A 13,631-nucleotide genomic window follows, 5' to 3' on the forward strand; every position below is an offset into this window, starting at 1 on the left:
CTGCCCCCTGCAAGCCAGGGTACTGGACTTGGGACCGACTCCCATCACAGGACACTCAGAACCCACGGGAAGGAGGGCGACACTGACCAGAAGCTCTGGGTGGGCACCCAAGACAGATGGGGCAGGACAGGAAGGGGGGGCGGAGACAAGCCACGCCCGAGGGGCCAGCCACTGCCCACCGAGGCCTCAAGGCCACTGATCCTCACAAGACAGGCCTGCCCCTCGCTGCCACCCTCACCCGGCCCCGCTCCCAGCCCACGCCTCGACCCAGCCGCCAGGGACCCGTCCTCAGCCTTGACCCTGGCCTCTGTCACGCCCAGGCCAGCAGTCTGCAGAGTCTGCAGAGTGGGCACGGCCAGCCGGGCTGCCCCTCGCTGGAGAAGAATTTCTGCCGACCTTCAGTGCGAGAGCAAGGGCCGCGCCTGCCCAGCACCACACACGGGCACCCGCGCTGCGCTGCTCTAAGCAAAGGGCCCTGGAGGGTCCGCCTCGAGCCCGGGAGGCCAGGAGTCACGGGCAGGCCGGCGGGCGGCCTCACTTCCGTGGCCCGGCCCAGCCCACATCGCCGAAGGGGCCCTCGCCCGTGGCAGAGCGCGGCGGGGGCCCGCACGGGGTGCAGAGGTCCGAGTCCGTGTCCGACTCGCCCTCCGCAATGTAGGGCCTGACTTTGGCGCACGGCGCGGCGGCAGCGGCGTAGGAGCTGTTGAGGGCGTCCAGGTTCTCCTTGGACTGGGAGATGCTGAAGCCGCTGAAGGAGCGTTCCAGCTCCTCGTGGTCTACGGACGGGATGGAGATGGACGTGTCGCTGTCCCGCAGGGCGCCCTCGTGGGGCCTGCAGGCCGGGCCATCCTCCGACCTCAGGAGCTCCGTGCTGGCCCGGTGGCCCCCGCTGTAGGCGGACAGGGACCGCTCGTGGGCGGGTGGTGGCGGGATGCGCACCAGCGAGCCGTGGTCCCCCACGGGTGAGGTGCCGTGGCCCTGGCGCGGGTGGCACTGCTGCTGCCACGAGGTGGAGGGCGGGCACGGGGCAGGGGGCGCGGCTGGGGGTGCCGAGAAGTTCTTCTGGCCCGTGGAGCTGGTGGAGCGGATGAGCTTGATGATGCAGCCGTTCCTGCCGCCGTGGTCCCGGCTGTCCTCGGGGCTGTGGTATGGCGGCGCCGGCTCTGGCTCCTTGGCCCCGAAGTAGGCCTCGGTCTCCGTCGGGGGGACACCCATGCGCTGTGTGTAGATGTTCACCAGGAAATCCAGCTTCTTCTCCATGGACAGGACCTGCAGGAGGGGCTGCTAGGCCATGCTGGGCTGCTCCCCGGGGGGGGGCCCTGCTGCTCCCCGGGGGCGGGAAACTGGGCTGCTCTCTGGAGGGGGGGGGAACTGGGCTGCTCCCCAGAAGGGGGGGAACTGGGCTGCTCCCGGGGGGGGGAGAAACTGGGCTGCTCCCCGGGGGTGGGGGGAAACTGGGCTGCTCCCCAGAAGGGGGGGAACTGGGCTGCTCCCCGGGGGTGGGGGGAAACTGGGCTGCTCCCCAGAAGGGGGGGCGGCCCAGGATGTTTCCCACAGAGGTGCAGAGGCAATGGAGGGCAGACCCCCCACAGCAGCTCAGCCTCTGACCCCACCCGTCAGTGTGTGTGGCCTCAGGACTTCAAACACGGACCCTCCTGCTTGTCTGGGCCGCCCTGTGTCCGCTGTGGGTTCACCCCTCAGAGCAAACTCTACAGAGGGTAAGAACTGGCCATTCCTTTCCTCAGCTCCCGTCAGGGAAGTGCCCCAGGCCCGGGGGGTGCTCCTGGGGGCCCAGGGTCCAAACACAGCAGCCCTTCCTCCCCCCAAAGCTTGAGCTCTCCCCCGCAGCATCTGTGCCGACACCCCAGGACCCCCAGACTCTCCCACCTGCTTCTCCACCTTCCCCAGCCGTCCCATCATGCTGGGGTCCTCGGGCAGCTCTGCCTCAGCCGGACCCTTGCCTCGGTCTTTGTCTGCTATGGCCGGGCCACGCCCCACGATTTGGTCCACTCTGCCGGGAAGAGACCCCGTCCCCAGCGTGAGTTCAGGTGGGAGCGGCGGAGCCCGTGGCCCTCTCCTCCTGGGCCAGGCCGCAGCCACCAGATCCAGGCTCCGGGCTGAATCCAGAGCCGACCGGGGGGCAGCGAGGAACCAGGACAGATGGACCCCGGGCGCCTGGCCCTCGTCCTGCCCTCCGCTGCCCTCGGGGCCTGTCCCCCGACCGTTCCATTCCAGTGGGGCTGGCACATTAGCAAGGGGTAAAGAGAAGGGAGTTGGGGCCAAGCACCCCTCGGCTCCCCCGCCCCCACCCCCGAGCTCTGCTCCTGGATAACGTGCCGCCGAGGCCCCTGCCCACCCGGGGTCTGGAGGGGACGGAGTTAAACGTCTGCAGCGGGAACCACAGAAGCAGGGGGGCGTGAGGACTTCGCGCCGTGCGCCAGACGGGGGAGGGGACACAGACCAACACAGGGAACCACCAACGCACAACCAGAGGAGGGGACAGACAGAGCCGCCGGCGACCAGAGAGGGGGTCCGTGCGTGCCCGTGCGTGCGCACGTGTGTGCTTACCGTGCATGCCTGTGCGTGCACTTGTGTGAGAGTGCGTGGGCCTGTGTGTGCGCACGCATGTGGGAGAAGCAGGACGCAGCTGAGGTGACCCCAAACGAGGCCATCAGTCACGAATGCCAACAAGAGGGGAAGGAGGCCTCCTTCAGGGAGGGGGCCTTCTGCTTGACCCATGCGGCATCCCCTGTCCCCTGTGCTGAACGGGAAGGGCCACTGAGGGGCTCGGAAGGGACCTTGGGAGTGGCAGGGTGGGCGCCCGACACCCTGAGCCCCAGAAGTGCAGCCACATGGACGCTGGGCAAATGCACCAGGGCCAGGGTGCAGCTGGGCGGGACAGCCACCCAGGCACAGGCCACACAGCCCCGCCGCTTCTCTGGAGCCTCATGCACGAAGTGCGCCACCCAAGCTCCCGAGTGGGGAGGGGCGCCAGCTCCTACTCCGCAAGCAGCGTCACGGGAGCTGCCAGCCTGCTCGGCTGCCGTCCTCACCCACAGCACGGCCCTAACTGCATGTCGGGGCTCAGGGTGCTCTGTCCTTGCTGTCGCAGAAAGCAGGCGGGGATCAGGCTTTGCGTCGGCCGCGGGGCAGCCTCTCATGCTCCGCGGGGCGTCATGCTCGATCATGCGGTGGCAGGGCGGACGTGGGGCCCTCGGGCTCCCAGCAGACGCCAGTGGGGACAGAGCGGGAGGAGGGTTGTCTGGTGCTCCAGGCGTCCACACAGTCCAGGCACGGGCGCTCAGCGCCTTCACCCCTGCCACATGACGGGCCGCCTTCCCGGCCTCTCCCCTGGGAGCCTTGGCCCAGGGTCAGCCTGGATCTGCCCCCGGTGGGTCTTCCGTGGAGCCTGTGCCACCCCCTCCCCTGGGCCTCGGGCTTAACCCGTCCTTCTGGCTCCTCTGTGGGCATCTGGCTGCAGTGGTCCGGGAGGCCTGCAGGGCTCCAAGGGCTGGCAGGGCCTTCCCAGCCTGTGGCTCTGAACGCCCAGCCCCTGTGCCCTGCAGCAATGCCCAGGAGGGTGGGCTTCTGTCTCAGGGTACAGCTTCCTTGGGGCTGGAGGACACGGGCAGAGCGGGGGACGCGGCAAACACTGTCTGGGCTGCCCGGGGTCAGGCCTGCTCCCCAGGAAATTCCTTTCTCATGGGAGAGCCACCAGGCTGAGATGCCCAGCACACACTGACCCTCGGCCTCACGCACAGAAACCTGGGCACACAAGGGTCGGGTGCCCCCAGTCACTCCAATGGCCCAGCTGCCAGCATCCCTGCCGGCCTCTGGGACGCCCCTGGGCCCCTCTGCCTACTCGGCCGGGCGTGTCCGCCCTCACCCCACATCCTTGCCCTGGGCTCTGCTCTCCCAGACCTGCTGGGGGGCGGGTCGCAGCCATCATCTCCATGCTCTGGGGGAGCAGGAAGGCTCCCAAGTCTGAATTCATCACCAACGAGCCTGCTTCTGCTGACTCACCGCCTCACTGCCTGCCCCCCACTCTGCCCACTGGCTGGGATCGTCTTCTTCAATAACTCTGACCATGGTGAAAACCGGAAATAGAGCCCCCAGAGCTCTGGGGACTCCCCGGGAGCTGGGCTCCCGCCAGGACGTGCTCAGTCCACACAGCAGCCCAGGTCGACCCACCGGCAGGTGGTGGCAGGGGTCTGAGGTGGTGCTGGGGCAGGGCCCCACGTCTAAACGCACCTGATCCTTGGGGGGCTGCCGCCCTCTTCTGCCCAGGGAGCCCCCACCCCCAGCGGACGCCACACAGGGGTCGGTGGAAAGGAGCCCCCCAGACAGCCTCCCCAGGACCCCGCCAAGAGAAGCAGCTCAAGGGCACCCCAACCCAGCCCGCCAGGGCCTGCAGAGGACGTCGTTTTGTCAGGGACAGAGAAACAGCCCCTCCGTCCCGTCGAGCAGAGCGGGTGCTGCCGTCATGTGGCTGGAGCGAAGGGGGCTGGCCATTCCACAGAGACAAGCGGGAGGCTCGGCATCCTGACCTAGGTGAGTACTGGGGTGACTCTCTCGGAGGGGCCGTGGGTCCTTTGGTGGGGTACTTCTTGTGCCGGGGAGTTGAAGGGGGTGGGGGGCCCACAATCATATCTATCCTGGCGAGTAAACAAGAAAAGAGACACCAGGAAAATGCATCGTGAAGCAACATGAAAGGGGAGGCAGCCGGAAACTTGCAGAGACAGAATGAATGACCCGCTGAGAGCAGCCGTGACCTTTCTTACAAACGGGACGCAGGGACACTGCGCTCCCGTGACCTCAGATGTGGTCAAGCGAGCACTGGGTGAGGCCACGAGCTCGCGGCGCACCGTCTGCCCGGGCAAGGGTGCACGTCCAAGGACACTGGCAGCTGGCAGCAAAGTGCCAAAGGGCCCCGGGAAAGACACCAAGGCCCTGCCAGCAAGCGACAGACATCTGGTTCCTGCGGGGGTCTGTTTGTCTCGTCTGTTTTCCAGACAGAAGGGGAGGGAGAGGGGACGGCCTAGGACAGAAGAGCCTCGTGAAAAAAAACTGCTATCATGAGTGGCGGCGGGCCGGCCGTCAAGACCCAGGGTGGCCTCTCATGCACACGCGTGTGCTCACACCTGCACACACACGTGGACACATTCACGCTCGCACACATGTACACACCCTCAAGTCTGCACGCATGGGCACACGTGTACTTACTCATGTATACACGTGCACGCTCTCGCACATTATTTACATGTGCACAACTGCACGCGTGTTCGCGCAAACACACAGGTCTACTCAATGCTCAAGGAGGCCGCTGAGCAGATGGCCTCCCGGCCTGAGCCTGGGGACAGGGAGGGGTTGTGCCCTGGCCTCACCCCACGGGAGCAGCCAGAGGCCCAGAGGGGCCCCTCCCCTGGCATCCTGAGCAGGGCGGGGAGACGCCACCTGCCATGGGGCTGGGATCTGGGCTGACCCCCAGGACTGCCCCAACGACCCAGAACCCCCACGGCCAGGGCCTAGGCTTCAGGGCCAGAGAACCGGCAGCCACCTCATTGGAGGGACCCCAGGAGGGGCCTGACCGGCAGGAAGGCGGGGTCCATTCCGGGAGAGACCCACGACAGCCACGGGCCTCCTCCCAGGCACCAGACACACGTGTGTGCGCCCGCTCGTCTGTGTGTGGACGGTGCGTGCCTACGAGCACACACGTACTCGGTGTGTGTGTGTCGGTCCTATAGGACACACATGTGAGCACAAGGCTTAGAGCATGGCTATGTGTGTACACACGCGTGCTGGCACACGTGGGCATGTGGGAGTGGACATGGGTCTGTGTGTGTGCACGTCCTGGGTCCTTGCTGTGTCTGTATACACGTGTGTACAGCTGACTCCTGGGGTGAGCAAGCCAGCGCTCACATGGGGCCAGAGATGGCAGCGCCAGCGTGTGCCCGGCTGCGGCCCACCAGGCACATGTCCAGCCCCACCGCCTGCTCCGGCCGTGGGAATCCGTCTGTGCACTGGGGAGGGACGACCAGCCCTCCGTTCTGGAGGAAGAGGTGCCACGTGGCCTAGCTGCTGCCTGATGGGCCCACGGAAACCTGCACCTTCACCTCTCAACAGAACTAACTCCCCTCCCCAACACACACGGGCACACGTGGGCAACATACGTGCGTGGACACACGACACACATGGCACAGCACACACAGACACATGCGCGCACCCACACGTTTGCCAAAACATGTGTTGCACCCGCGTGCACGCATGCACATGCATGCACTTGTACACACACGTGTACACACACATGCACCCGAGGCCTGGACACGTGCATTCACGTGTGTGCATATGCACGCCCGTGTGTGTGCACAACACATACACGCTTGCCCATCGCAGCACGGGCAGGAGAGAAGAGAGAGACAACAGAAAGGTTAAAAACAGACCACGCCAGGACATGGGAGAAAGCCCACGCGGGGCCGGAGAGGAAGGGCCCAGATGTGGCAGCTAGCAGGGCCGGCCGCTGCGCCCACAGCGCGTCACCGCCCCACCTCTGGCAGGAGTGTGCGGCTGCGCCGCGCCCCTGTCCCTAACCCCACCCGGCTTTGGCCCGGAGGACTCCGCTCCATGCCCCCGGGGCCAGGCAGGCAGGGGAGGTGCTCTTGCCTGGACTGCAGGTTTTTGATGCGGGATAGCATGTCCAGGTGGCCAGCCGAGTACTGCTCAATCACGTCCATCACGTCGTAGGGCCGTAGGCTCTCCTTGAACTTGCGCTTGGACACCAGGAACCGCATGACACTGGAGGGGTGGTCGGCAGGCTGTGAGCCCTGGGCAGAGGTCACCGAAGGCAGCCCCCCAGCGCCCACCTGCCTTGGCCTGCCCAGCATCTCCGAGAACGTCTGCTGGATGACTCGGCCCTGTCATCTGGGCCACCCACCTGTCTCGTACCCCAGCCACACTTGGGCCCCGCTGCGCAGAGGACCCGTGTCCACCCAGAAACCCCTGTGCCGCGGCAGCTCCCAGCCGTCTACTAGCAGCCTTGGGCACCTGGCACCTGGGACGCAGGCGACGGCTGGGACGGCAAGTGCCTCGTGAGCCGCGGGGGCCAGACTGAAGGGGTGTCGGCCGCGAGGCATCCCTCCCGAGCGCATGCCCTCACACCAGCCCCCCAAGGCCCCGCGTCTGTGGACGACTCTGCGAGGGCGCCCGCTGGGTCCTCACCACACGGCCCTGATGCTGACTTTGAGGCCCGGGGTCAGATCCTCCGTCACAAACTCGCAGTTGCAGCTCTTGTTGTCGTCCACAATGTCCTCCCCTGGGAGACTTGCTTCTGGGTGGAAGGACACAGCCCGTGAGGGGCTGGGCCACCCCCGGGATGGAGGGGGGCTAGTGTTCCGGCCCCGCAGCACACGCGTGTCCGAGGGGGCCTCCGCCGGGCACACCCACACTCCAGCCCGCCCCCGTCCTGCTTTTCCAGCCTGCTTCCCTCCACTGTGCTCCTCAGGGAGCAGCCACCACAAGGGTGTAAGAGGGCACCCCTGTGCACAGACAGAAGGACAAAGTGGGATACGTCCACACAGAGTACGCGGGGAACGTCAGCCGTAAAAGCAGTGATGCGCCGGCACCAGCTCCACGGGTGGGCCTGGCAAACACGGAGCTCGGGGACCAGAGCCCGACGCAAGAGACAAGCCCGTGTGGCCCCATCGCATGGAGCTCCAGGACAGCAAACCCCGACTCGAGGGCTGCCCGACCTACCTTCCGAGTTCTGCCGGGAAGCGGCGCCCCTGGCGCGGAAGGCCTGCCGCGCGCGGCCGCGCTCCCCGAAGCTCCAGCTCTTGGGCACCTTGCTTGGGCTGTCCTCCAGGCTCTGGTCGGCGCTGGGCGACCGCCGGACGGTCTGGGCCTGAGGGGACCCCTTGCCCTTGGCAGCCACGCCGCGGGGGCTGGAGAAGACACGGTCTTTCAAACTGACCTTCTGACTGCTCCCGCGAGAACCGACAGACGGACAGACACACAGAAAGACAGCAAGAGAGGTCACTCTGCAAAGAACACTCGCTCCCGCTGGCTCCTGGTGGGTGGACGGGGTGCCCTGGCCGTGGGATGGAGCACGGGCCGGGGCGGGAGGGTCGCTAGGGCGAGCGGGGACAGGTCAGCTCCACCACAGGCTCTCCGGGGCCCGCTCAGCACTCAGCCTGGCCGGGGAGTGGTCAGTGGGCTCTGAAATCACCTTCAGCTACTGCCAGAAGGTGCCTGAGACCTCGCCACACTGTCAACCAGGCTCCCTCTTCAAATGCCCTGGGCAATGACAGCTCTTCCCTGGGCACCTCCTTAGGGCCCCCGGCCACTCCAGCGGTTACCGTGCCTGCCCTCCACCCCCGTAACTGCCCCAGGTCAGGAGGGTGAGGTCTGTAGCTGGCCCCCGGGCCCCTCGGCCGAACCCCAGGGAGCTGCCTGGCGAAACAGGTCGGGGGGCGGGGAGCACGGAGAGCAGCACGAGGGCCAGGGTCTGCCCACCTCCCCTCCACCCAGGGCGCACAGGCTCCACCCCCCACCAGGACACGGCCAGGAACGGAACGTCCACACTTCCGGAGGGATGCTACGGGTGCCGGCCGAGCCCCGGCCCGAGGCCGCAGACAGGGGGCGACCACGGCCGTACAGCCACAGCCCCGTGAGGGTCTTTGGGCCTCGTTGACCCCGTCTCTTGGTAACCATGGAGACGGGTCTGACACCCCACGTTTGTTGGTTCTAACACCCTCCAGGCAGCAGGCAGGAGACAAGGGCGGTCTCTGGTCAGGGTGAGGTCAGGCCCGGGGCCAGGCGGCCACTCATTTCCTCCCGTGGACAGTTTCCACCACCTGCCCAGGAGGAGAGTGAGGCCCCCATGAACCCACTCACGCCACCACACTCAGGGGCCACACTCAGAACCTCCCGAGGGGGCTTTGCGCCGCCCTGGGGCCTGGGACCAGCCCGCATGGGTGTCTGGCAGGGCCTCTGCTGTCGCTGGGAAGCTCCCACCACCAGTTAATCCCTCAGACAGCGCCAGCCCCACCACAGATGGCCCGGGTCAGCTGCTTCCATCGGCCCAAAGGGGACCCACAGCAGAGACACGTCGTCAGACGGCGCAGAAATGGCCCACCATGGACAAGAAGCAGCCCGTGGCCTGGTCCAGCCAGCCCGCACACTGTGGTCCAGGCCGGTGCCCCTGCCCCTGCCCACCAGCCCCCAGGCAGCCAAGACCATCTGTGCTGGTTCTCAGGCCCGAGGCATGGAGCCCACTCAGCGGGGCGGCTCCTCCAGAGACCCCATGAACACAGGAGCCGGGGTGTCTGCAAGCCTGTAACTGCTGTGCCCGGCACGAGGCCCAGACAGGGGTGGGGACCGAGAGGTAGCAGAGCCAGGCTATGGAGGCTGCTATGAAGATAACCCTCTCCTTCCTTTGTTCCCGAAGGAGACCACCAGCTGGTCCAGGGAGACCGTGAAACAAGGGCCCCACCAAGCCAGGACTGCTGGGGACCCCTGCTGGGCCTGCTGTCCCGTGCACCACAGGGGCCCCCAGAACTTGGGCCCATGCAGCTGACCGCGATGACAGAGCCCCAGGAAGGAGCCTTCCCTGGCCTTGGCCTGGCCCTGCCGTCCCTGGCTCTCAGACTGCTCAGACCAGGGAGGGGTGCCCTGCTGGAGGAGGCCACGGGTGGCTGTCTGGACTTCCACGGTCATCACAGCTCAGGGCTCACAGGCACGCAGCCCCCAGCCACCCCAGGCCTGCCTCAACTCCAGGTGCCCGAACGCCGACGGTCCTGCAGGTGTCGAGAGAGACCCTCCGTCACCTCACAAGCCGAGGACAGAAGCATGCGCGGGACGGGGCTCCGGCAGCCCGCCCCCAGGAGAGAGCACGGGCCAGCCCACCTTCCAAGTGGGGGGCACTGACACGGGGCCAGGGCCAAGCTCAGGAGGGTCTGGGGAGAAAGCGAGGCCCAGCCTCTCCTCCCCCTCCCCTGCCTGCTACCCTCCCCAGGGCAAAGTTCCCAACAAGTGGCGCCAGCCATCAACAGGGACAGTCAAGCGGGGGCCCCGCTGAGCTCGGCTGCACCCTGGTCTGCACGGCCGGCCAGGGCCCCGCTCAGCGGGGAGGGAGCCGGCATCCAGAGAGAGCCGCCTGGCCCACAGCTGGACTGGATGCCCAGGGAAGGCGGCGGGGGGGGGGGGGGGGGACGAAGTGACGTCTGTGAGACGCACACAGCAGGGCCAAGTGAGGCCTGGGCTCCTGGCCCGGCTACGGGCACCTCTGGCCTTTCTGGTTCCCAAGCAGCCTGATCACAGCCCCCGACCCGACCGGCCAGCCTGTGGCCAGAAGCACCCTGGACGCCAGCTCTGGGCAAGCAGGACAGCTTCTGCCGGGGCCCCAGATCTCCCCTCCTGGGGCTGCAAGAGCCTCCCCCACGGTGCCTTACGTCAGGAACACACAGGCAGCACGGGCAGGTGGGGGCAGGCGACCCTCCGGGCCCCTCTCGAGGGCGAGAAGGATTCAGAGCATGCACGGATGCAGATGTGCAAGCATGCCGCCGCCCTGGAGCCCTGACCCTGCTGCCCGGCTCCTCCCCATGCCCGCCGCTCGGCACCCCTGCTTCCGGGGCCATCACGGACCACATGCACACGATGACCGGTGAGTGCACCTGCAGGGCCGCACGGGTCAGGGAGGGGCGGGCAGGAGGGGGCCCCAGAGCAAGCAGGAGGACAGACGCTTCCACACCCCTGAGAGCAGATAGGGGACAGAGAGAGGAAACGTGCCGGCAGTCAGGGAGCCCATGGGGCAGAGATCGGGCGGCCTTTCACCGACCCGTTTCCAGCCTGCCCTAAACCAGGCCTGCACGTGGGAGGGGGAGCCATGGACCTCTGGCTTTCCGGTGTGTCTGGTGTGCCAGGACCGCGGGGAGCGGGCACACACACGACAGAGCTGCCTCCCGGCGGGTGGGCGGGCGGGCTCCGGGTTGAGGGCAGCGGCCCTCCCGTGCATAGTAGAGGTGCTAGATGGACGAGCCATGGAAAAAAGGCTCGCGGGAGAGCAGTCAGGCCCCTGAAGGCGCCCTTTCTGGTTTTCAGAGCCCCTGGCCGGCCCCCCTCCTGCTTGGAGCACGGCATCGTTTGGCATGGGGAGAAGGAAAGGGGTTACAGCTCCACAGCCACCATCACCCAGGCGGTCGGTCGTCTGGAGCCAGAGGGGGCCTAGGGCTCCACCAAGGGGCCGGGAGGCGAGCTGCCAATCAGAATCGGGGCCTGGGGGGCCGGGCGGGCGGCAGCCTCTCCCTGGCGCATCTAGAACCTCTAATAAGCAAAGTGCTTGGAGCGGGAGGGGGACAAGAGCCGTGCAGCAATGGTCGTCCGAGCGACGTGTCTGAGGTACCTAGCGTGTCCTGGGCAGCATCCACACAGGGACTCTGTGCACCGTCTGCCTTTACTGGAAATGAGGAGAGGACAGTTAGTCCCGGGGGTGCCGGCGACCCAACGCGACCAGAGGGAGCCTGGGCCGGGCGCGCGGGCAGGAGGCGCAGGGACACGAGGCACCAACCACCCGGGGCGGCTCTGTGCTCAAGCCGCACCCGCTACAGAGTTCGCGTCTCAGCGAGAAGAACGAGGGAGCCGCGCATAAAGTCCTCCGTCGGCCTGGAAAAAAAGTAGTCCCTATTTTTGGAGAGAAAAAAAAAAATCCCAGTTTTTTCCTCCAAAAATACCTTTTCCTTCCAGCGTCAGTTTGGGGCCACGTCTTTCAAAAGATGTATTATTTTTTTTTTTGCTATATTCATGCCAACAACAACAAAAATAATACATGGGCTGAGGCTGTGCTGGTTCTAGAAGGACAGGATTCCAGAAAGCTCACGTTTCAGAGGAAAAACGTGCAAGTTTGGCTTCACAAACCAACCCAGCCAGCGGCCCGATCAGAAGTGGCCTCGGTTTACCCAGAAGGCAGTGGCTGCCCCTCCCTGGAGGGGAGCTAAGGAGAAGGGGGCTTGGGGCTCCTGGACTTGAAAGGGCTGCCAAGGTCGGGCCTTGGGTGAAGTCCACCCCGTGCTGAGGGCAGAGACGGACCTGCGGGCGGCTCTTCAGGAAACGCTGCCCATGGTCACCCTGCCCAAGAACCTCCCCAAAGGCCCAAGACTCAGCTCTGCGCTAGAACCTGAAAACTTGTAATCAAAAATGAGAAGAACCAGCAAGAACTTCAGGAAACCCTTCACTTCCCCAGGGCCTCGCTCTCTGCCCCCACCTTTGCTTCTGAGACCCTGGTTCTCAAACTCTGTGCCTGAGGAACCCAGACGCGGCCAGCGGTCTTGACTCACAAACGTGTTCAGCGTCCCCACGTTCACGTAAACACCGACGGCCCCTGCCAGCGTCCAGACAAGGATCTCCCCACTGACGCCAGCAAGCCAAGGTCAAGTCTCCTCAAGGAGCCCTCGCTCGGCCACCCCGGCCTCGCCCTGCATGCAGTCCCCTGCGAGCGTGCGCGCTTCCCCAGTGGGACCTTCCCCAGTCACTTCGGGTTGTAGAACAAAACTAACTAGAGGTCGACCCCGGGTGGAGGGAGCTGGGGTCCAGCTGTCCACCGAGCGCACCCACACAGGGGCAGACCTCCCCAGGACTTGGACCCCCCGCCAGCAGGAGCCCCTCAAATTTAGGGCAAATGTTCTCTTCCAGAGTGCACCCCCGAGGCAGCCACAGTCCCACCAGGGCTTGTAGGACAGATAAGGACCCTAAAGACTGGATCCCCATGGCCAGCTCCCCCCAGGGGTCCCCAGGCCCGCCCCGCCCCGCCCCACCTGGAGGCTCCTCCCCAGGGAAAGAGGACCAAGCGGGGCGGGGTCTTCCAAGCCCCCACCTTGACCAGCTTCGCTGCGCTCGCCTACCCACAGCCCAGCACCGCCAAACCCACCGTTTCCTAGGCGACCGCCCCACGCCTGGCTCCCAAGCACACGAGACTGGGGAGAGGCTCTCTAACCGCAGTGACTATCTTTAATTGTAACGAAAACTTAAACAGCCTCACATGGCCAGCGGCTCCTGCATGAGACAGCGCGGCCTGAGAGTGGGACAGAGCAGGGGGAGGTGGGCTGCTGGTGGCCTGGCCCCCCCCGACCACTGCCCCTCTGCTTCGGGGGGGCGAGGAGCCCCAACTCCAGCCCGTTGCCTCTGGGTTCCAGGCTGGTGCTGGGGTTTCCTGCCCACAGCAGCCAAGTGGAGCTTCACCCCATCAGAACTGCCGGCAGGCAAGCCCGGGGGGCCCGGGCTCGAGAGGGTGGAAGAGGCGCCCACGGACACTCACCAAGACCAGACTGGACAGACACGCACCCGAACACGGCACACTGCCCCCCACGACGAAGAGGGGAGCCACAGGACAGGGGCAAAGCGGCTGGGGCACAGGGGCTCCCCCAGGCATGGGAGGGGCGGGGGCAGTCAGAAATGGGGTGGGTCAAAGGGCAGGTCAGAGCCACACCCAGAGCAGCACAGCCTGAGACCCCCACCTGCCCCGCCCCCAGCCCCACGCCTTGGTCTGACGCCCACACAGCCACGGGGCACGCCCCCATCCTGAGCCAGGACCGGGGCTCTCACGGCAGCTGAGGGAGGGTCCCTGCGTCCACCCCATCCACCTG

At 66.3% G+C, this 13,631-nt stretch overlaps 1 protein-coding gene across 8 annotated transcripts in view; it reads right to left on the minus strand.

Annotated features, from left to right (window-relative positions):
- Window positions 1–534: 534 nt before the first annotated feature.
- KCNQ2 (potassium voltage-gated channel subfamily Q member 2) overlaps window positions 535–13,631 on the minus strand; it is a 50,236-nt gene continuing 37,139 nt past the window's right edge. For 2 of the 8 annotated variants that reach the window (XM_089897190.1, XM_089897189.1), the window contains 5 exons: window positions 7,750–7,973; window positions 7,216–7,321; window positions 6,661–6,792; window positions 1,888–2,011; window positions 535–1,269 (listed from right to left, as the gene is read on the minus strand). In XM_089897190.1, coding sequence (XP_089753316.1) covers window positions 535–1,269; window positions 1,888–2,011; window positions 6,661–6,792; window positions 7,216–7,321; window positions 7,750–7,973 — 1,321 coding nt within the window. Of the gene's footprint in view, window positions 1,270–1,887; window positions 2,012–4,547; window positions 4,656–6,660; window positions 6,793–7,215; window positions 7,325–7,749; window positions 7,974–11,395; window positions 11,450–13,631 lie in introns of all 8 variants that reach the window. The other 6 variants (XM_022597501.2, XM_022597500.2, XM_089897187.1 and 3 more) reach the window with 5 other exon arrangements.

Source organism: Delphinapterus leucas, chromosome 15 (genome assembly GCF_059928025.1).
Source record: "Delphinapterus leucas isolate spDelLeu-1000000601 "Yukka" chromosome 15, BTC_Dleu_Yukka2, whole genome shotgun sequence".
Classification (NCBI taxonomy): domain Eukaryota; kingdom Metazoa; phylum Chordata; class Mammalia; order Artiodactyla; family Monodontidae; genus Delphinapterus; species Delphinapterus leucas.